General features: G+C 50.0%; 1 protein-coding gene across 5 annotated transcripts in view; it reads left to right on the forward strand.

Moving 5' to 3' along the window:
* GPR107 (G protein-coupled receptor 107) overlaps positions 1-10,080 on the forward strand; it is an 80,284-nt gene extending 70,204 nt beyond the window's left edge. For all 5 annotated transcript variants that reach the window (XM_077851047.1, XM_077851048.1, XM_077851049.1 and 2 more), the window contains one exon: positions 5,176-10,080. In XM_077851047.1, coding sequence (XP_077707173.1) covers positions 5,176-5,272 — 97 coding nt within the window. In that variant the 3' untranslated portion in view covers positions 5,273-10,080. The remainder of the gene's footprint in view (positions 1-5,175) is intronic.
* Positions 10,081-23,930: the final 13,850 nt, after the last annotated feature.

The raw sequence follows: 23,930 nt of genomic DNA on the forward strand, positions 1-23,930 counted from the left end.
ACTCAAGCCAGAGGCAAGCAGAGCTGTTGTTTGTGTTTTCTAGAAGATCATGAGCTCTCTGTCATCCACATTGGAGGGTGTTTCCTGTTAAAAAGGAGCTTGATCTGCTTTTCACCACAGAACAAGTATTACTTCCTCTTTGTGGGAAGGAGTATTCCTTAGGCCTCACATACCTCAAAACAAATCCTCTTCTAACGAGTCTTACCCACTGGTGGCATGCAGACTCTGACCTGGGCCATTCATTGACCTTATTGGCTGAGATTCTGGGTAGTTTCTCTCTCTCTCTCTTTTTTTTTAAGGTTTTATTTATTTATTAGAGAGAGAGAGCGTGCACACAAGAGCATGTACACAAGCCAGGGGGAGCAGCAGGCAGAGGGAGAATGAGAAGCAGACTCCCCGCTGAGCAGGGACACCCCCCTCAACCCCCTGACATGGCCCAATCCTCCCAGGACCCCGGGATCATGACCTGAGCCCAAAGCAGATGCTTCACGAACTGAGCCGCCCAGGTGCCCCTGGGTAGTTTCTCTTCTACCTGTCTTTACCTCCTTCCTCTGAAGTGCAGTGTGTTTGGGAGGCAAGTCTTGGCAGTTGAGGTCAGGACAGGCCGGGCTCCTCCTGGGGGTGGAGTGCTCCCACCAGGCCTCACCCAACTTCTCCAGCTGAGCCTACAGAGTGAGGGTGCAGTCAGAAGTACCTGACTTCCTATCTTTTTTTCCTTTTATTTCTGGACACACCTCTCTTTGGGCTAAAACTCACAGAGGCTCACCAATTTTGGTAAGAGAATTTTGTTATAAAAAGTACAGCAAGTTAAAAAGTATTAGATGTAGTTTTAGTGATCAGACTTAGTAACTGCCTCCTGTGCTGTGCATATACTTGATGATGTGAATTACTTTCTGCTATCTGGAGAAGTCAGAATGGGAAGAACCATTTGGTGTAGGGTCCAGGGCCAGGACATTGGCTCTCCGGGCTTCCCATTCCCGAATACTAGCCTCAGGGTTGCTGGGAACCTTTTCCTACCTGACTGCTGTCCTTCAAGTGGTGGGGCAACAAAAGTGGAAACGGGTATTAGAGACTAATAGAATTGTTTCCCAACCAGACGTCTCTACATCTTGAGTCCAGAAACCTGTTTTTAGTTGGGTTCTACATTATGATTTGGTTCGGTTACAGAAATGATGTGTCCGGGGGCCCCATAGGTGCAGCATCAGGAGCAGTGGGTGCCAGAGCTCCCCCTCCTATCTTGCCTGTGTTCAGTAGGCCTGTTTGGCCACACAGACCATCAGGGTCCTGCTGGGAGAGGAAGGGGTCACCTTTTAGATGCATCTGAGCAGTGAGAGACAGCACTGGGTCCTTCTGCTCTCTCCAGCTCTGCCCTGCTCCCCCCTTACCCCTCTCTGTCCTCCACATGCTCTCCTGAGTCCACAGGGAGCGCATCTGCTTGGCCCATCACAGCTACTGTCACCTCAGACCGGCCCAGAAGCTGCCGGCCCTTGAGCCCGGTGCCCTTCTTTCTCAGTGCTGCGGTGTCCGAGTGTCAGTTGACGGGCAGACCAGGCTCACCCACAGCTTGGGCACCAGGTGTCCTTCCCATTTGTTGGCAGTTTGCTGGACAACAGGTTGCAGAGGCCCACCCAGCATCATGGCCATCAGGTGTCTTGCCCTGCTTCCATTTACCTCACCATTGCCTGCTCCCGTGACATCCTTCTATGCTCACATACTCCCCGATTCCACCAGCCAGGGGGGCTTCCATTCTGCCTCTTGTCATGGGGAGGGCTCACCCAAGCCTGAGGTCGCCTGGCTGTCTCCTCAGTAACCACACCCCAACCCCAGCTCCAGCTGCTTCCCTCTAGCCACCTGCCCATCATTACCCAGGTTTCTGTCCCCTGCATTCCCTATAGGCCTTGATGGCACTGTTTTCCAGCCATTCGCCTTCAGCAGCATGTGGCGATTGACCTCCACACCTCCCTCTTCTCAGCCCATGTGGAGTGAGACTTCTTGGGGACTCAATGTTGTGTGTCCTCTCCCTCTCCTCCTTGAAACCCCAGGACCCTGCCTTCCTACAGCTGTCCTCGTCCCTGGTCCCTCCTCTGAAGACTTGATTCTCAGTGTCAGGACTCAGTTACCTCTGTGCCTTTTTAGCTCCCAGGGCATCCTGTTTGAGCCATGACTGAGAACCCTGGCATAAGAAGCAAATCCAGCCTCTGTGGCAAGGGAGACAAGGCCCTCCATGGCCCTGCCCTGCCCACCCTTGACCTTCCTGCCACTCACCTTTGCCAGCAACTGCTTAGCACTCCCTGAACCGTGCAGGGAACATTCTTTTGTTTCTTCCATGCTTTTTGTCCGTTAACATTTCTTTTGTTCAGAAACTCCCTGGCCCTTTTCCCACCCCCCATATCGCCCCTGCTCCTCCTCTTTCAGTACTGGCATCGAGGCTGCCCCCAGACCCTGACAAGATGATTCTGCCCACCCCAAGCCATTGTCCCACCTGCTCAGAGCTCTCCTGTGTGTTTCCAGCAGCTCTGTGTGTTGCTTTGGAAGACCATCTCCTGCTGGGCTGCAGGCACCCAAAGGGCACAGATTTCTGATTTCTGTCCCTCTCTGTCCCAGCCCCAGGTTGGCATGACGGAGTGAGCCTTGTTTTCTCAGTTGGTCTGCCAGCTGGAAAGCAGTGTATTCCTGGGGAAAGACAGGTAGCAGGTGTGTCTCCCAAGTCACAGCCCAAGCCCCACTTGGGGTCAGATGAATGGGCTGTGCTCACAGCCCCAGCTGTATGGAAGCCCTTGCCCTTTCCAGTGGGGGCCAAAGCCCTGTAGCAGCTGCTGTCACCATGAGTGACACTGTTGAGACTTGAGGTTGCATTTCTTTATCTCAAGTGTTTAGAGAAACCATGCTGGAGCTAGAGAGGCTTCTGGTTCTCTTGGGCCTGCAGCTGCTCCACCTGCCCATCCCAGTCTGGAGACAGGCAGTCCCATGAGGACGAGCCCTTTGTGCATGCCTGTCACCCTGAAGAGGTGCATCCTTCCTCCAGTGCTTGGGTCCCGGCCGCACCAGCTGACAGGAAGTGACATTGAGCCATATGACAAAATGTGGCAGTTTCCTTTGTCCAGGGGCCACATTTCCACTCACAGTATCTGTAGGAGCCCCCTAGATCCCCCTAAGAACCATGTCTTGGCAGCCCATTATGTCCTGACTTTGCCAGAGGTATAGCTAGCCTATGAGTCTAAGGGACTCTTGTCTAAGTCCCAGCTCTGAGGCGGACTGGGTGGCTCTGAGGCTTGGTCGCAGCAGCAACATGAATGAAGGAATGAAAGGAGAAATAAAAGGGGGAATTTTTCCTTACCCCATAAAATCATTTATCTGCCTTTAGGTCCCAGTGGACGGGGTCTAGATGTGTCATGTGTACAGCCACTGAATTACCATTCGTGGCTGAAGGCTTTGATAGCTGATGGGGGGACAAGGAGGATCCTTGGAGAGATCTGTTGAGTTGACTGATTGAATTTAGTTTACTGCTTAGGAAATTCCTGTTGGTCCATGATTGGGCACATAGGTGCCTTGTTTTCTAGAGTAGGTAGGGAGATGCTGGCCAGATATGTTTGTTGATCTGTTTTTAACTGACTCTACTTTTTAGAACAGTTTTAGATTCACAGTGAATTGAACAGAGGGAACAGAAATTTCCCGTATGCCCCTTGCCCCCACCTGGATAGCCTCCCGTGTTATCAGCCTCCCTCTCCAGAGTGGTAGGTACCTTTGTCACAGTCGATGAACCCACATGGACATGTCATTATCACCCACAGTCTGTAATTTTTTTTTTTAAGATTTTATTTATTTATTCATTAGAGACAGAGAGAGAGAGAGAGGCAGAGACACAGGCAGAGGGAGAAGCAGGCTCCATGCAGGGAGCCCGATGTGGGACTCGATCCAGGTCTCCAGGATCGCACCCTGGGCCAAAGGCAGTGCTAAACCGCTGAGCCACTAGGGCTGCCCCACAGTCTGTAATTTACCGCAGACTTGGTGGTATGCATTCTGTGGGTTTGGACAAATGTGTCATGACATGTATTGACACTACAGATGCACCCAGGGTAGTTTCACTGGCCTGCAACCCCTCTATGCTCTGTCTGCCAGTTCAATCTCTCTGCTTGGTGTCTTCGGCTATGAAGCAACCCAGATTCTTTGTAGATCCTGTCCAGCTCACATTTGTGAGGCAAGAAGTTGTCTCCTCATAGACCCCACCTTCTCAAGAGACATCATGACTCGCTGTCTGGAAAGAGTCACTCTGCTCAGCCCCTCACGCCTTCTGAAGCCAGGGTTCTCCCAGTTTTGATCTACGTACACATTCAGTGTAGGGCTTCATGGCATCTACTTAGTATGAGGCACCAACAGAGATGATGCTTCTGTCCCAAGGTCACAGAGTGTAGGCAGAGCCACGTTCTCTGACAGCCGAGCAGCCTGGCCCAGCATGCAGAGACCGGGGCCCAGATTTATAGAGAGCAGCCAGTTCTGTTGCTCATGCTCAAAGACTCTCTGGGACAGAAGGTTCCTGAAAGGCTGTGGTTCTGTCCCATGACTCAGAAATGACAGTTGTGACTAGTTATTAAGACAACACCTGATGAGCTTGCTTTTTAGGAGGTTAATTAGGACACAGGTGGTGGTCTCGTAATCATAGTCATGTAGATACACAACATAATTTGTGGAGGCCACGACAGAAAGAGAGAAACAGATCAATGGTGATGGTAATAACAACAGCTGGTATGTATTGATTTGGAGAATCTCCTTTTTCCCTGACCACAGTTCTCGGAAGCGGGAACCATTTATTGTATTTAAGAACAGAGAGGTAAGGGGCTCCTGAGTGTCTCATTGATTGAGCATCTGGCCTTAGGCTCAGGGCGTGATCCCGGGATCCCGGGATCGCATCCCACATCCAGCTCCCTGAAGAGAGCCTGCTTCTCCCTCTGCCATGTCTCTGCCCCTCTCTCTGTGTCTCTCATGAATAAAGAAATAAAATCTTTAAAAAAAGAAAAAGAACAGAGAGGTCGGCTTGGTGGAGGTTACACAGCGAGGAGCAGGGTCAGGACTGGAACCCAGGTCTGATTCTAGAGCCAACATGCATAGCCACTCCACTGTGCTGTGGTGACTTTAAGACTGAGGTTTTTCTAATTGGTTTTTTCCCCCCTCATCCAGAGTGACGACATCAGGGGTGATGGAGAACATGAAGAAAGTCAAGAAGGTGACCAATGGCTCAGTGGAGGCTCAGGGTGATTGGGAAGGCACCGCATGATGGAGCAGATTGAGGCTGGGACTGTCAAAGAGAACCTCTAATTTATTAATCGTCCTAGTGGTGAGCAGGAGCAGTTGGCACCTCCCGACAGTGACACCACAGAGCACGCGGCTGGGAACAAAGTGCCACGGAAACCTAATTTTTTACTCTCTCTTATGGAAACTGGATCTGTGGCTGGTTATGGGCAGCTAGAATTCTTCAGATGGGAATGGCGGGGAGGGAGTGCAGACAGGAGGAGGATAAAAGGAAGACTTTGTAATTTATATTTCTCTCTTTTTTAAATTGAGAACTCTCAAGAAATACACAGTTGTGCCCTCAAGTGTGTGGCAGCAGGGAGAGCGGTGGTGGCAGGCAGGCGGGTGGCCGTGCAAGGCTGGGGCTGGTCACAGTTCAGGAACAGGGGATCAGGGGCTGAGGTAGGATACAGAACTTAGAAGGGAAGGGGAACTTTGAGGGACAGAAATGAATGAAAATTAGGTTATTTTAGAAAGCAGAGTCAAAACCCAATTTAGTAACCGGAGGCTGCCGCAGGATTCTGGCCCTGAACCCAGATTCTGAAAGTGACCAGGAGCCAGCAGCTCCTGAGGCCCAGTGGTCCTCTCTTCCCAAAAGGCTCTGTTGTCCTAGGGCTGAATATCACTGTCAGAGTCATGGCTCTGGAATTATGGTGGGAAGTGCTATTCTGGATTGAAGCATATTTGGTGTTGTCTAATGGATAGACAGAAATGTATGTTTAAGCTCAAAAAGCATTATCTAGTAGGATTCTCTTGAACATCTGGCTCCCCCGACTGCCCCGAGCAAGACCACCTCTTTTCCCTCTTCTGTGGCTGTGTTGGTTTTGTGTAATCAAAATATGGAGAGAAACGGGAAGGAATTTCCTTAAAAGGAGCAGCTGGGGGCAGAAAAGCTAGTGTTTAAGCAAATATTTGAGTACAAGCAAATTGTCATCATTATAAGTTTTTCCTATAAACCTGGTCGGCTTTCTGACAGGAATGAAATGGGCCTCATCCGTGTCTCCCAAGGGCATGCACTCGAAGAGAACAGGTGTGGTTAAACAGAGCTTTTCTCTCAGGGACTGGGGATGGCGAGCTCTCTCTCAAACTCAGCCGAGGGCCCTTCCAAGCTCTTGGAGCCTGGGGATGGGTGCGGGAGCAGTGGTGCAGCTGGTAGCGGAGTCCTCTGGATCATAAGATGAGCTCAGAAGGTCCACTGCAGCCCAGGGGATGAGGGCTCGCGCTGAACTCCTACCAGGGTTGTGGTCCCCAGGCCTGAGACCAGGGGAAGAACCATGGCCTCATGGGGAACGCTCCCCGGGGGTGCCAGGAGCCCACATCTGTGTGGGGGAGAAGGGGCCACTGTCTTCCCTTTGGCTTGGAAGCGTCCACCAGAAACTGCAGAACCTGGGGGTTGTGCTCAGCACCCCAGCTTCAGGCACCTGTAGAATCTGTCCTCAGTTGTCCTTCCCCTGTGCTGTCCTCTGTCCTGGACGAGGGAGCAGGAAAGCCTTCTTTCCACGCACGTTCCTCAGTCCTCAGTGCACTGCACAAAGGAGACTGAGGCGTCCCAGCCAGCTGTGTGCTGCCACCCAGTGTCCCCCCTCTTCCCAGGCGGCTGCTCACCTCTCCACAGATGTCAGGGGAGGGCCATGTGTCTCCCCACCTTCAGGAGCAAGGAAATACGCCCCAAGTATTTATTTAAAAGTCTTTCTTTTTCTGTCTTTCTTCCTTTTTTCTTAAGTGAGGGCTACACGATGGGAGCCTTATGGAAGTTGCAGGGACGATGGGAATATTAAGAGTCTGTTTTCTTGGCGTAAACATAGTCCCAGGACTTCCAAAGTGTCTCATGCTATGGCCAACCTCCACCCCCCCCTTAGGTGCTTCCCTTAGAGGGACACCTTTGCTGTTTGTCCTGCGAGCAGATGTTCTTGACTAGGCCATGATGACTTCTTGCAAGACCCGGAAGTGTGAGGAAACTTCCCCCCTAGCCAGGGTCCCCACAGGGGTGTTCTCAATTCACTTGCTGGAAGCAGGGGAGTGAAGGAGGGAGGGAAGAAGAGAATAGGTGGGGGTAGCCTCTACCTCCCCGCCACTACCCGAGCCACGCCGGGCCTTGTCTGCCAGCTCATGCTCATAGCGGCTGAGTGGCTGCGGCGGGACAGTCCTGACCCCTCTGAAAGGGAGAGTGGTGATGTCGGAGTACAGGCTAATAAGCAGCGTGTCTGCCCAAGTCCTACACTGAAACTGGCAGAAGGTGTGAAGTGAAGCCCTGTTATCAATAAAAATCAAACCCCCAGCCCAAGATGGGGAAAACTGGTTTTCCCACGTTTGTACAAGTTGTTAGAGTTCTCCATCCTGTAAGATGTCCACGTTTGTACAAATTGTTGGAGTTCTCCATCTGTAAAAATGTCTTCCCTTTCTCCATGTCTCCATCATCTAGTAGCTGTGACCGGCACTCCACTCTCCCCCCGAGGCAAGATGACTAATGAGGTCCAAAGCCAGGCAGTCACCCCTGTCCTTCCAGCAGCTCGGTCTTCACCACCACACGCAGCGCTTCCACACTTAAGCCCTTCAGTGTTTTGGGGAGCAGGCAGAAAGGATCGGGTGCGCATCATAGAGTGATCAGCAGTATTTATAGCCTTGCTTTGTGCTCCTACTCCGTGTTTCTGCCTACGCACAATACCCATGCTTCCTTTGAGACATCTGTGGACTGGAAGTGCGGCTGGCTGTGAAATTGTAGGAAGTAAAGGATCTGTTTTCATGTAATAAAGTGTGTGTATTTTGCTAGAAAATTACTACTTAGACAACAAGAACAATCATCGATCTCTTAATTTTGGCTTTTAACAGTGGCCAAAGACTTGGTCAGCCTATTTCTTGGTTCCTTGATGCTTTAAAATTTCAGTAGCAATGCATTTTAACCTGCTGAATACAACTCTGGTGAATAGGTGGCCCATTCTCCCGTTAGGAGCTGCTTACTCTGCTGTAAAAGATGGTTTCTCAGACCATAGCTTAAGTCAGTTCAGTTTTCTTCCAAGAAACTGCTCTGGAGTAAAATGTCCAGGTTTGGTTTCTCCTGGACATATCCGGGCAGCCACAGCAGCACTGCCTCATGTTCTGCGTGCCTGTTGTGGCAAGATTTCTGTTCCTGCATTATGATCTCCTCAGGATATCTGTGCTCCCTTGTTCCACAACTGGCCGTCCCCTCCCTCTTCTCCTCCCCTCCCCCTTCTCCCCCTTCCCCTCTCCTCAGCCCACAGCTATTGATTCCACATAGGCTCAGTCTGGGAACATGGGCTGAAGGCTTTGGTGCACTGCAGCATTTTCTCCCAGTAGCTGTGAAGGATGTACTTTCTAACCCAAGGAGAATTTTATCAAGAGCGTACATACTAGTGTTCCATGTTACGCTTTGGACCCCCCACACTAAAATATATTCTTGTTTAATACTTGAGAGGCTGTTGCCAGGAGCCAGTCCTTACAGACCGAGAAGGGTGTGAAAAATGCCTGTTTGAATTGTGAGTGGCGTCCTGGCCATCTCCCACATCCTGAAGCATCTTCTCCAAGGAAGGCTCTCAGAACATTAGATGGTCTGCTGAAGTGGTTGGTGCTGCTCCATACACCCCGTGGAACAGTAAGACCGTTCATGCTGATAAGCTGCTGGATTTCACAAGAAGCAGATCCCAGCCCCCTCCTCAGCCCGTTTCCACACTCCACACTCACCCCTTAGTGCTTTCTTCTGACACTCTGGCCTTTTAACAGATCGAGAATGTACCAAGTCCATGATGCCTATGGCTGGCCTGCTGCCTGCTTCTCCCATTCAGGATTCAGTAAATGAGTAGGTTCCCCACTAAAGAATTTAGGCTCTGACTTGGTACTTCTTGGTATATCAAGATGTCTTCATCTGGAACGTACTGTATGTTCTAAGAAGTTGCTCTTTACTCCAGGTTTCTCCAGGGTGTTTTGGGCAGGAAGTCTTTAAAAAGAGGCCCACCTGAGTTGATGCTAGTACTTGTCGCACCTGAAAATGTAGCTGAACACTCCAGGTTTGGTGAGCTGAACATTCCAGGTTTCCCCCAGGGCTTCTCTGCAGTCTGGCAGCGCATCTGTGCCCCCCATGTGTGGTTTATGCTTAAAAAACATGTTTCTCGATGGCTCTCTGTTAGGGCATGGGACATGCATAAGCCCCGAGCTACCATGTAAGGAAGGCAGCCTGGCGGAGAGGGACAAAGTGGTGTGGGAGCAAGGATCTGGTCATGCTACATAGGGACTGTTGAGGTTCTGGGGGCAGGTAATCTGCAGGCAGGCTGTTTGGGAAGGAGGAGTTCTGGACAAAGTCAATAAGGTCTGACATGAGACAGAAAAGCTAACTCACTTCGAAGACAGCTTATTTAGGGCAGGCTCTGGGGTTTTGTGGTGGGCAGCCAAATCAGACAGGGGGACCAGTGGGGCAGCCTTCTTAGCATAAGATACTTATTACAAAAGGATCCCCAAATCCTGGCCACACAAGGGGGCAGTTCTTGACGCCTTAAGCCTCTTTTGCCAACCATAAATTGGATTTGCCTGGTCATGTGATCTCAAAAGAAGCCAGACACATCGAATCCAGAAATAAGTTTCATTTGGGGGAGAAAATGCCTGTAAATATCATTTCTTTCCAGGTTGGGATGCAGGAATTTTCAGTATTTTTTTTAACACTGATGATCATTGAAGAGTATTTATGTAAACATATAATGGGTGGGGGTTCTGATCAGGGTGACGTATGGGATGGGTTCTCTTGCTGTGATGCAGACATGTAAAATAAAGATTCTCTGACAGAAATGTATGTTTGTAATCCTGCAGGGAGTCACTGACTCCTGGCTGCTGTCTCTCCTCCCGCTCATCATTTTTTCCTTTGTGATTCTTGTTCATTAAATTAGTTAACTGCCTCCCACCTGCTCGCACTGACAACAGTGACTCCTACTAGAGAAGTTCTGCATACCTCAGCAGGCCATGTCGGCTGCACCGCCTGGGGGCTCGGTTCTGGAACAGACTTGTTTCCCCATGCCCTGCCTCTGAGTTGAGGCCAGTGGGCACCTTCCTGAGCAGGACCTGCACGCTGCTGCCTGCGGCCTGCTGCCACTGGAGGGGAGGTGACCGCGCAGCCTCAGGGTGAGGCACTCGCTGCCACCGGCTCTCTGACGCTGCTTATCAAGCAGGCTGCCAGTTTTCCCACATCAGAATCATAGAAATCCAGGACTGTAGATGCAGAACATTTTTAGAAGTGCAATCCCAAACCCCTTATTTTATTACAAATTTTTTTAAGTTTTTTTTTTTTTTTTTTTTTTTTTTTTAATGATAGACATAGAGACAGAGAGAGGCAGAGACACAGGCAGAGGGATAAACAGACTCCATGCCAGGAGCCCGATGTGGGATTCGATCCCGGGTCTCCAGGACCACGCCCTGGGCCAAAGGCAGGCGCCAAACCGCTGAGCCCAAGGATCCCCACTACAAATGTTTTAAACTGAGGTGTAACTTAACATACAGTAAAATTCACTCTTTAAATGTACAGTTGGTTGAGTTTGGACAGATGTGTATATGGTTCTGTAGCCTCCACCATCATAAGGACAGAGCATTTCCAATCCCCATAAAGTTGCTTCGTGCCCCTTCTCAGCCAGAACCACCCCATCCCTGGAATGCCCCCACCACAGCTCTGCGGTTTTAGAGCGCTGTATGAATAGAAGCCTACGGTCGGTCCTTCGTGTCTGGCTTCTTCCACAAGGCATACTGTTTTGTGGTTTATCACTCCAGTGCTCTGGCTTTACAGCTACAAAAATAAGGGCTAGAGAAGGTTTGCCCCTTCTCAGGTCTGCTGGCTCCAGCCTTGGTGAGGATTAAGCCCTCATTCCTCATGGCCTAGACATTCGGGGCTGGGGATGGGGTTTACAATCCATGTTATTTGGCCTGAGTTTTCTGGTTCATGTTGGTGCCTCAGGACCCTCTGGGGTCCTCAGATTACCAAAGGTGTCTGTGGAATGAAGCATGAGGAGTAGGATGGGTCTTCTAGTGGGAGAATCCCAGGAATCAGGCAGGACTTCCAGGAGTGAGAGCTGCGGGGGCATCCCAGAAAGGGGCAGCCAAGAGAAGGTGTGGAAAGGACCTTAGGGACCACCTGAACCAGGTGAGCAAGCATCGGCCCTCTGGAGGGCCCAGAGTCTTCCATGGGACCTGAGAAGTAGCACTGCTAGCAAGCTCCAGGTGACACACTTGAGAACCACCTCTGGGAGCCAGCCAGCTCCCTTCTGGAGACGCCTCAGTCACATCGCTGGCACGTCTTCCGTCAGCTGGAGCTGCAGTGAGCAGCGAGACCACTCTGGCCCGGGGCCTGCCAGTGGGGTGACCGTGCTCAGCAATGAGGGGTGCTAACAGGGGCTTGGGGGCCCAGCTGAACTGCTTTTTGATCAGCATTGGCTTCCTGCTCCCCAACAGCCAGGCTAGGGCTTCCCCCAGTTGGAAAGGCAGTCCTCTGGGCCTGGAGCCGTGGGGCCTGCAGCCCAGGACCGGGGCTTGTGTCGAGAAGGCCTCACCTGCTTTTCCCGTTCTGGGGAGATGCAGAACAGGCCAAGTCGGGAGCCTAGCTGAGAGCTGCCACTGCCTCCCCGGCCCAGGCGCCTGGTGAAGCCCTCCCTGTGCCCACATGAGCCTGTGGATGTCCTGTCCTTCCCCAGGAATCCGGCAGACGGCCAGCCACACATGCCCCCCCCCCCCCCCCCCAGCTACGGAACAGTGGCAGGTAAGACCTTCCTCATGCGCACCTGGTTCTTCTGCAGTGCTCCTGAGAATTCGCAGGGCTCCTGGGCACCAGCCTGGCCCCCACCTGGAGGGAAGTTGGCTCTGCAGTCTGGAGACTGGTGTTTAGTGGGCTGGGGTGACATGCTCAGGAGCTGTGCCTTCCACAGCTCCTGCCAGTTTGCAGGGGAATGCTGACCTTGAGAAAATGAGGAACCTGCTCATTAGAACAGATCTGCAAGGACTGAGCCAGAGGCGCCTCGATCACTCAGGAGTGAAAGTAGTTCTACACGCACTCGTGTTTCTGGGGAGCCTGGTGTTGCGGGTGCATGTGGGGAGAAGTATGGGCCATGCTGGGGGCCCTGCCACCACATCCTCCTGTCTCCCCTCTCACCCTTTTCCATTTTAACAGGCCCCTTCCCATCACAGTACAACTCCTTTGACTTTTGCGTTCAAAACAACCCAAATCTCCCTAGGCCACCAGCAGCCCCCCGACCCCGACTCAGACCAAACCACCTCCCAGCCCCCCCCCCCCCCCCCAGCCAACTCCCTGCAGCCTGGTTTCCACCATCCAAAGTCACCTGCAACCTCTTGGGACTGGGTTACTATCTGTGGGGACTTGAGGGACTCTTTTCCTCTTGAGACGCACCCTCAGACCCCACTGCACTGCACACAGCATCACCTCCTACTGGCCAGGTTAGACTTCCAGCCGCTTCCTTCTCCCTCTAGTTGCATGTCCACTGTTGGCTTCCTGTGGCCACTGCCTTGGTGTTAGGTTCTTCGACAGTGTCCCCGCTCTGGCCCTGGCAGCTTCCTCCATTCCCCTGCGCTCCGAGCCCAGAGTGTTATTTCTAGCCTGGGACTGCTTTGAGCCCCTAGTGGCTTACCCAGCTGCCTCCTGGGCTGTTTTAAAAGCACTTCAAAGCCACACTTTCAAAATGAATTTGCCACATCTCGTGTCCTTGTACGTGTGATCCAGGCCAAAAGCCCGGGCCTTACCCTTGACCCTTTCTTATCCCCCACCCCATCCTAGTGCACCCCCCTGCCTCCCCACTAACGCTGCCCAGGCCAGCTACCCTCACCTTCACCTGGATTACACCACCAGCCAGTCTTCCTGCTGGCAGCCTGGACTCCAGTCTTGCCCCACTTCCAGCCTTTTGCCATGCCTCAGCCAAGGGATTTTTTTTTTAATAAAATAATTTTTATTGGTGTTCAATTTACCAACATACAGAATAACACCCAGTGCTCATCCCGTCAAGTATCCCCCTCAGTGCCCGTCACCCACTCACCCCCACCCCCCGCCCTCCTCCCCTTCCACCACCCCTAGTTCGTTTCCCAGAGTTAGGAGTCTTTATGTTCTGTCTCCCTTTCTGATATTTCCCACACATTTCTTCTCCCTTCCCTTATATTCCCTTTCACTATTATTTATATTCCCCAAATGAATGAGAACATACACTGTTTGTCCTTCTCCGATTGACTTCCTTCACTCAGCATAATACCCTCCAGTTCCATCCATGTGGAAGCAAATGGTGGGAATTTGTCGTTTCTAATGGCTGAGGAATATTCCATTGTATACATAGACCACATCTTCTTTATCCATTCATCTTTCGATGGACACGGAGGCTCCTTCCACAGTTTGGCTATTGTGGACATTGCTGCTATAAACATCGGGGTGCAGGTGTCCCGGCGTTTCATTGCATCTGTATCTTTGGGGTAAATCCCCAACAGTGCAATTGCTGGGTCATAGGGCAGGTCTATTTTTAACTCTTTGAGGAACCTCCACACAGTTTTCCAGAGTGGCTGCACCAGTTCACATTCCCACCAACAGTGTAAGAGGGTTCCCTTTTCTCCGCATCCTCTCCAACATTTGTTGTTTCCTGCAGCCAAGGGATTTTTAAAAAGTGTCTACCTACTGTGTTAGTACAGAGACACAAAAGTGAGCAAGGAGGATAAAAGATCAATATAGAAAAATTAACTGCGTTTCTATACACTTGTAGTGAAAAATCCAAAAGTGAAATAAAAGCAATTCCATTAAAAAAAAAAAGCAATTCCATTTACAGTAGCATCACAAAGAGTAAAATCCTTAGGAACATGTTTAACAGAAGTACAAAACTTGCACTCTGAAAACCAAAACATTGAAAGAAATTAAAGGAGATCCAAATACATGGAAAGCCATCCCTTATTCATGGAGTAGAAGACAGTATTGTTAAAATAATAATATTCCCAAATTAATCTACACATTCAGGCAATTTCTACCCAAATCCAGACCAACTTCTTTGCAAAAATTCACAAGCTGATCCCAAAATTCATCTACAAATGCAAAGGAACCAGAATAGCCAAAACAATCTTGAAAAAGAAAAGCTGATAGACTCCCACATCTCAATTTCAAAACTTATAAAGCTGTTAGTAATCAAGAGAGAGTGGTACTGACATAAGTATAGATGTATACAGATCAATGAAATAGAACTGAAGTCCAAAAACAGACCCACACATTCATGCTCATTTAATATTCAGCAAGGGTGCCAAAACATTTCAATGGGGGAGAAACAACCAAAAATCTTTTTATTTAACCAATGGTGCAGGGACAACTGGATATCCACATGCAAAGAGTCCATGTGTAGCCCTACTTCACACCATATACTAAAATTACCTCAAAATGGATCATACACCTAAAACTACAAAACTCTTAGAAGGAAGTGGATATGTTTTCATTACCTTGTGTTTTCGCAAGGTTTCTTAGATATGACACCAAAGCATAAGCAACAAAAGAAAATAGATCAACTGGACTCGATCAAAATTAAAGCTTATGTGCTTCAAGGACACATCAACAGGGAAAAGACAACCAATTACTTGCAAATCATGTATCTGATAAGAGTCTCAATTCTAGAATATGTACAGATCTCTTACAACTCAATAAAAAGAACCCGCTTTAAAAATGAGCAACATCTGAATTTCAGAGTTCATACATGTTGTAACGCATATCAGAATTTCATTCCTTTTTAAGGCTGAATAATATCTCATTGTATGTATAGACCACATTTTGTTTGCTCATCCATCCACCGATGGACACTTGGATTGCTTTCACTTATTATTGTGAATAATGCTGCTGTGAACATGAACATACAAATACCTGTTCACGTCTCTGCTTTCAGTTCTTTGGGATATATACCCAGAAGTGGAATTGCTGGATCATAGAATAGTTTTGTGTTTAATTTTTTGAGGAACTGCCACACCATTTTCCACAGCAGCTGCACCATTTTACATCCCCACCAGCAGGGAGTGCACAAGGGTTCCAATTTCTCAACAGTGCTTATTATTATTATTTTTAAATTTTTAATTATTTTTATTATTATCAATAGCCATCTTAATGGCCATGATTTGGTACCTCATTGTGGTCTTGATTTACATTTCCTTAATGACCAGTGATGTCGAACATCTTTGTATGCTTATTGGCCATCTGTATGTCTTCTTCAGAGATATAAATATTCAAAGCCTTGGCCCAGTTTTATTTTATTTTAGTTTGGTTTTAATTATGGCAAAATACACATAACATAAAATTTACAATCTTAATCATTTTTTAGTGTGGAGTCAGTACATTTGCATTGTTGTGCAGCCAATCTCTAAAACTTTTCATCTTGCAAAACTGATGCTCAACACCCATTAACCAACCACTCCCCATTTTCCCCCACCCACTAACCCCTGGAAGCCACCATTCTAATTTTCTGGCTCTATGAATTTGAAATAAGTGCCTTGTGTAAATAGAATCCTATAGTATATGTCTTTTTTTGTGAGCATGATGTCCTCAAGGTTCCCTTTGCCCATTTTGAAGTTTTTTGTTGTTGTTGAGTTATAGAAGTTCCTTATATACAGTAGATTTTAGTCCCTTATCAGATATATGATTTGCAAATATTTTCTCCCACTCTGTGTATTGCCTTTCATTCTTGATAGGTTCTTTGATGCACAAGAGTTTTAAATTTTGATAAAGTCCAATTTATTTTTTCTTGTATTGTCTGTGCTTTTAAAAAAAAAGATTTTATTTATTTATTCATGAGAGACACACACACACACAGAGACAGACAGAGACAGAGGCAGAGACACAGACAGAGGGAGAAGCAGGCTCCACGCAGGGAGCCCGATGTGGGACTCTATCCCAGGTCCCCAGGACCACACCCTGGGCTGAAGGTGGTGCCAAACCGCTGAGCTACCCAGGCTGCCCTGTCTGTGCTTTTGACATCATAAACAAGGAATCACTGCCAAATCCACTGTCATGCTTTCCCTCTATGTTTTCTTCTAAGATTTTCATAGATTCAGCTCATAGGTTAGGTCTTTGATTCATTTTCAGTTAAATTTTGTATTTAGTGTAAGACAAGGGTTCAACTTCATTCTTTTGCATGTGGAGATCCACTTTTCCCAGCACAGTTGGTTGAAAGGACCATCCTTTCCCCACTGGATGGTCTTGGCATCTGAATAGGCAGCCAGCAAGCATAAGAAAAGATGCTCAACATCATTATTCACCAGGGGACTGTAAGTCAAAATTAGTGAGATACTGATTCACCTCCACTGGTGTGACTGTAAAAAAAGGGACTCCTGGGTGGCTCCGCAGTTGTGCGTCTGCCTTCAGCTCAGGGCGTGATCCTGGAGAGCCAGGATCGCGTCCCACATCGGGCTCCCTGTGAGGACCCTGCTTCTCCCTCTGTCTGTGTCTCTGCCTCTGTCTGTGTCTCTCATGAATAAATAGATAAAATCTTTTTTTAAAAAAGACATAATAACATAAGTGTTGGTGAGGATGTGGAACAGTTGGAACCCTCATACACTGCTGATGAGCATGTAAAATGATGCTTTGGAAAAATCTGGCAGTTCCTCAAAAGATTAAGCATAGTCACCACATGACCCAGCAATTCCACTCCTAGATACACAATCAAGAGAAATGAAAACAGATGTCCACACAAAGACTTGTATATAGATGTCCATAGCAGCATCATTCCTAAGAGCCAGATAGTGGAAATAACCCAAATGTCCATCACTGATGAATGCATAAATAAAGGTGGTCTACCCAAAGAAATGACATAAAAAGGAATGAACAACTGACATCTACTACAACATGATGGACCTTGACAGCATTTATACTAAGCCAAAACAAGCCAGATGCAAAAGGCCACCTACTGTATGATTCCGTTTATAGGATACGTCTACAATAGGCAAGTCTGTAGAGATAGAAAGTAAGATTAGTGGTTGCCAGGGGGTGGGGGTGTGTGAGCACAAGGTGTCTTTCTGGAAGTGGTGAAAATGCCCTAAAATTATGGTGATGGTTGTACAACTCTACAAAAATACTAAGAATCATTAAATGGGTGAATTGTATGTGAATTCTATCTCACCAAAAGCTGTTCAAAAAATACAGTGATCCAAGCTGAGAGGTGTCTGGCAACACAGAGCTGGGCCCCCAACCTCACCTAGGACAAGAACAGCTCCAGGGAGGAAGTACCATCCTGTATAGGATGAATTAACTCAATGAAGCAGGTGGTAGACAGGTGTTCATGCAGGGGGATCAGCATGTGCTAAGGCTGGTGATGAGAGAGAGCCTGGCATATCTGGACAAATCTAGTGGAGCTGGAACCATGAGTGGGAAGTGGGGAGCAGAGAGATGAGACTAGAGGAGCAGGTATGGCTGCATGAGGAGGCCCTCTGCTAGAGCTTGGACTTGCCCCCGAAGACAGTAGGAAGGCACTGGAAGCTTTAACAGGGAAGTAATATGGTCAAATGGCACCATGATCAGCACACTGGTAACTAGCACAGAGAAGTGACATGGGGGCATCTCTTGGCTGCCACTCTCTCTGGTTTTCATCCCCTTTTCTCTACCTCAGATCCAACTTCTAATTTCTTAGGATTCTGGTTTGAGTGAGACCCCACATTCCTGGCTCTAGACTTGGGCCCTGATTGGTTTTGTTTTTTAAGAGATGGAGAGCACATGAGTGGGGGTGGGGAATGAGGAGCAGAGGGAGAGGGAGAGAATCACAGGCAGACTTCACGTTAAGCACAGAGCCTGAGGTGAGGCTCGATCTCACGACCCTGAGACCATGACCTGAGCAGAAATCAAGAGGCAGATGCTCAACCGACTGAGCCACCCAGGGTGCCCATAGCCCTCATTGGTTTAAACTGATCAGCACGTTCCTTATCTCCTGCTGCCTCTACATTGATTGGTTCGAGACCAGACACATGACCTCCTTCAGGCCATCTGAGCCAACGAGACACCCATCTTGGAATCTTGGTTGACAAGGTAGAGAGGAAATGGGTCACTTTTAGCAGGACGTGAGCAACGGGGAGGCCCTGAGCTGCTGCCTGTAGGCAAATTGGAGAACATTGCTCAGAATGGCCCCAACACTGACGAAGCAGGGCGGGAAACGAAGAGAGGAAATTCAGTTCCTCTCTCTCATAGCCTGGAGCCTGGATCAAGCCTTGCCTGAAAGCAGTACTGCCGGACTCCTGAGTTACATGAGTCAGTAAAGTTCTCTTTTGCTTTAGCCAGTTTTGGTCACGTTTTCTGTTATTACAAAGTGCTTGCCAGAAGCGATGCACAGGGCCTTTGCAGTCTCCCTGGAAGGTCCAAGAGGACTGCCCATAAAATGCTGGGGCTGAATTCTGAAAGACGAGGAGGAGGTAATTAGCAAGGTAGGTGGAAGGGCTGTCAGGGACAGAAGGGATGATTTATACAGTGTCTTTCCTGAGGACCTACTAATGACATTCATTCATTACCAATGCCTGGAAGGCAGACAGCCAGGGGGGATTTCAGTAGCCTGTCGGACAGGAACCCTGAGCCCAAACCCACAATGAGCACGAGAGGGGCCCTGAACCAGGACTGACTGGCACTGAATCCGCTCATCTGCCCTCCTTGCTCACAGGTGTACCGTCCAAGGTGAGGCCCCAAGGGGTCCATGGACATGCCCACGGCCACACAGCAAGGGCTGGACCTGGGGCCCAGGTGTGCTGTTTCCTGTGCGCAGTCCTTTCCTCTCCCCCCTTGGGGTTTGACTAGAAGCAACAAACCTTTCAGGGCCGAGCCTGGGAAAAGCTGATTTTGCTGTTTTTGAGAAAAAGTTCACTTACCCCATCTGGAATTGATCCCAGCCCCCTTCCCTGGAGGCCCCTGGCTATGGCTCTGGCCTCTTCACTGTCAAGGACCTCATAAAGCCCGTCCAGGGGGGCCTCATTGATTTTCTTTTTTAAAAGATTTTATTTATTTATTCATGAGAGACACAGACAGAGGGAGAAGCAGGCTCCACGCAGGGAGCCCGACGTGGGACTCGATCCCAGGTCTCCAGGATCAGGCCCTGGGCTGAAGGCAGTGCTAAACCGCTGAGCCACCTGGGCTGCCCCAAGACAGAATTATTAACAAGGCTGTATTCACTTGGGAGGGGATTGTGGGCCACACAGCAAAATGGGAGAATCCGGGGCCACTCTGGCAGTAAAGGGTCTAGTTCCTGCAGGGCTTTCCCACCCATGGCCCGATGCTTCCAGAACTTCACCCCCAAACTCAGCCCTGTGCCCCCACCTACTACCAGTGGAATTTACCCTATATCCTAATTTCCAACATTCCCAGAAACCACGTGAAGACCCAGGCTGAGCCCCCATGGTGGGCAGGAATCCTGCGTGTGGAGCTCCAGGCTGGGTGTGAGCATGGACTTCCCTGGGCAGGGGGTGGGGGTGGGGGGCAGGGGGTGCCCACTGTCAGCATGTTGATGATGGCCTGAGGCCACTGAGAAGGAAGGCTTTAAGGATCCACTACAATGGATGGTTGTCTACTGTTTGCTGGACCCCAGGAACCAGCAGGGGGGCTATGAGCAGGAGCGGTCCCTACCCTGAGCGCCCCCAGGGCTGTTTGGAGGAAGGAGCTATGGGGAACTCACTCATCCAGGCATCCGTAAGTCCTCGGCAGCCCCAAATCATGCGGATCCCCTGCCTTCTGCCGGCGTTGGTGAGCTGTGCAACCAGAGTGACACATATGTGGGTCTCAGCAGAGCACACATCTCTTCGTACCCAGATTCCATGATGCTTTTGCACCACAGAGTGAGCTCTCAGGCTGGGGCGCCAGACAAGCCTGACTTGAATCCCTCTGGCCAGTCAGCAGCTGTGTGACCCCGGCTCAGCTGCACGACCTCTCTGGGCCTGCCTGCCTATCTCACAGGATCCTGCCAGGGCTCAGGGGCTGTTGCATGGGAAGTTCTTGGCTTACTGCCTGGCACGCTGTAAGGGTGCCGCGAAGTGGTGGCTGCTGTTGTTACCCTGGGACCTGCACTTTACCAAGTTCGAGTCTGAAAGCAAAAGGACCACAAGAGAGAAAGATGTCCTGCTTCTATCCCTGTCAGTTCTGACCCTCCAAGACTGGACCCCAACTCAGAATAGTTAAAGTACACCGCGTCTCAGTTGGAAGGAACGTTGAAGCCCCTCCCTGTACAGACAGGGAGACTGAGGTCCAGAGGGTGAGCATTGTCCAGGTTTGCACGGGAAACTAGTGGGCCTGGAACCCAGGACAGAGGCCTCCGCGGTCCTGGATCCTGTATGTGATTGACCCCCAGGAGACAGACGGACTTAAAGTCATGGCCAAAGAGGAGGTAAGGGGCTGAGGAGTCGCCGCCCAACCACCCGTCACTGTGGTCTGAGTTTCCTCTCCAGGTTGGGTCCCGGGCAGGAGGCAGCAGCAAGATGCACATGATCCGGGCTTCATAGGCCACCCCGCACCCCAGAGACAGCTGATGTATGGGGGCCGGGTCCCAGAGGCCATCAGGGGCTCTCCTCAGAGCGGCTCCTGGCATCTGCCCAGGAGTCCCTATCCTGCTCCCCACACCCTGGCTCAGCCTGGGATGAGGAGGGGCTGGGCCTGGCTCAGAAGCCAGCCGGCATCTTGCTGAAGAGCTGGGGACTGGCCAGGTGGCGGGCAGCTCCGGGCACCGAGGGTATTCATGGACTCTTGGCCTTGGGCCTGCAGGAAAGCTGCTCCTCCTCCCCACTCCTGCTCTGAGCGTGTCTGAGCTTGACCCTGGGGGAGCCCACTGGCTCCTGGAGCATCTGGCAGGAGCCACGGGACACAGCATCCTCCGCTCTCCCATCTGTAAGATGGGCACATTGGACCGGGTGGTCTTCAAAGTCGTGGCTCCCAGCTTTGAGGATTCTTCAATTCTGCAGCTGGTGGTATCTGGGGAGTCAGGCCAGCTCCCCTTCCGGGAGGGCAGACCTCTGAAGCCATAACTACGTGACCTGACCCTGGATGGCTGGAGCCGATTGGGCCGGGGGCAGGCACCTGACTCACGGGGGGCAATCAGATCCTCTCTCCCAGAATTGGGCTCTAAGACTCACCAGTCAGGCTGGTGGGCAGGTGCTGGAGGGAAGGAGAGACCCAGCCTGGGGCAGGAGGCCCTGGGGAAGCTGGGGGGATGCCTGGCCATTTACTGGATCTGCCCCCCACCTCCAACACTCACTCCCCTTTCTTTTGGGAGAAGCACCAGGTCATCTTGTGGGGAGACTCCCCTTCGCCCACTGAGGGCAGCCTGGAGGGCTTTCCATCCTCACGTCCACTATGGTCCCAAGACCCCAGCACGGCCCACAGGGCCTCTCAGGACTGAGCACGGGACCGTGGAGGAGGGGAAGTGGCCAGAGCTTCTGGCAGCTTGGGGACACTGTTTCCTTGTTTTTGCCTGGAGATCCCACATCCTGGAGATTCGTGGGTCCCACTCCTCCTCTGGGAGCCCTGCTGTACAGACACACTGAGCCAGTGCTGCTGCCATTAAGCAGCTCTGGGCTCTGTTGCGGGCAACAGTGGGGCCCCGGAGGCTTCCTCCCAGGGGTGTCTTTCCCCCCAGGTGCCCTGGCTTGTCTCCTGACCTTCTGGGACAGCAGGGGGCACGTGGCCAGCTGCCAGCCTGTGGGAAGGGCCTCACCCAAGACCCTCACAGAAAGCTTCAGTGCTTGGCAGGTGAGGTCCAGAGAAGGTACGTCCCCAAGCGCAGCAGCAGAGACGGCGAGGACTACAAGGCCTGCCCATTAGTGGCTGTCCTGCAGCAGGCTGGCCACACGCTCCAGCAGGGAAGACACCCCCTCTGACTTCCCCCGGGAGAACCGAGGAGGGAGGCCTTTGTCCCCAGGCCAGATGGGCTTTGCACCTGTTCCTCGTTCATAAATGGACTCGCTCAGCTGTTCCGTGACTCCCATGACTGGGGGAACCCGCTTCAAGCCCACAGACAGACCAGCCAGGCAGCAGGCTCCCCTCCAAGGGCACCAACGTCCCCACTTCCAAATGAGGAACCCGAGGTTCAGAGAAACCACAGGCCTGACCCCAGATCACACAGGCTGAACCAGCTCTCAGACTGCTGGTTAGAGTCCTTCCCCCAGAGGCTTAACTAAATGATTGCTTTTTCCCTTTGTCAATAACAATGTTAATATTATTAACATAATAATAATAAAAAATAAATAAAATGTTATTCACCAATAATAATAGCCAATGTATACTGAGTGGCAGGAAGTATTTTACACACATCACCTCACTTGATTCTTACAATGACCTTGTGGGGAGGTGGCATCTTTATTATGCCCATTTTCCAGATATGGAAACTAAGGCTTCAGGAGTTTAAGTAACTCCCCTAAGGCCACACAACCAGTAAGTGCAGTCCGCTTCAGGGTTGTGCTAGCCACCTTTTCACCTGCTTCCCTCAACAGGGAGGAAGTGACTTCCATGGGTCCTTAAAACTCAAGGCTAGCCAGAGGGCCCAGTGAGGGCATGCCTGCGAACATACCTACTAAAGGCCAGATACTTCACCTCCAACTCCTTAACCCTCGTCAGAGTTCAGTGTTGCCCCATTTACCTTAAGGGAATGCTCTCCCCATCATTTCTCCCAGGGTGGGTCAGGCTCCTAAAACAGGGGGGTCCCTCAGGGTTACTTTATTCCACAGAACAACAGTTCTTCAAATGCTAATGGAAGTTAAGGGGGGGGAAATGCATTGGTCAAATAAGAGTGGAAAATAAATGAAATAGATTCCTTCCCTGCAGGATTTCTCGGGGCCTTTATGATGCTCACATACATCTTGACTTGTGGACAGAGTGGTCCCACAAGCGTCATACGGGGGAACCCTTCTTCCCCTGGGACACATATATCAGAGAGATTGGCTTTTCTTCAGGAGCACTGAGTTACATACATTTGACACCTTTTCTAATTGGAGAAAAATATGATGAAAACTTTTTTTTTTTAAAGATTTTATTTACTCATGAGAGAGATACAGAGAGAGAGAAGCAGAGGCACAGGCAGAGGGAGAAGCAGGCTTCAGGCAGGGAGCCCGAATGTGGGACCCGATCCTGGGACCTTAGGATCATGTCCCCGTCCAAAGGCAGGCGCTAAACCCCTGAGCCACCCAGGGATCCCCCTGATGAAAACTACTTAATTAAAATACCCAATGATGTACATAGATTTTTTTTTCTCCCATGGTTCAGATCATCTTATAGATTTCTGAAATCTTCCTGTGGTGTGTGTGTGTGTGTGTGTGTGTGTGTGTATGTGTGTGCTATAAACATATCTATAACATGTGAATAGGTTTCGGTGCTGTGCTATAATTTAATGTTGTTTGGGATTCCGTGATATAGCGGGTGAATCCCTCATTTGGGATATGTAGACCACTTCCATTTTTTATTGTTTTTATAAATGCTGCTGCAGTAACATCTTTGAGGCTGAACATTCATATAGATCTCTAATTGTTGGCTTAGGATCATTTCCTAGAAGTGGAACTGCTGAGTCAGAGACTATGGATATTTATTGCCAAACTGTTCTTTAGAAAGGATGTACCAACTTGCACCCTGCTTGGCAATGTCTGCATGCCCATTTTCTTGCTCCTTTGCCAACACTGGGTATGATTATTAACTTTTT

The sequence above is a fragment of the Canis aureus genome, chromosome 16 (assembly GCF_053574225.1).
Source record: "Canis aureus isolate CA01 chromosome 16, VMU_Caureus_v.1.0, whole genome shotgun sequence".
NCBI classification, from domain to species: domain Eukaryota; kingdom Metazoa; phylum Chordata; class Mammalia; order Carnivora; family Canidae; genus Canis; species Canis aureus.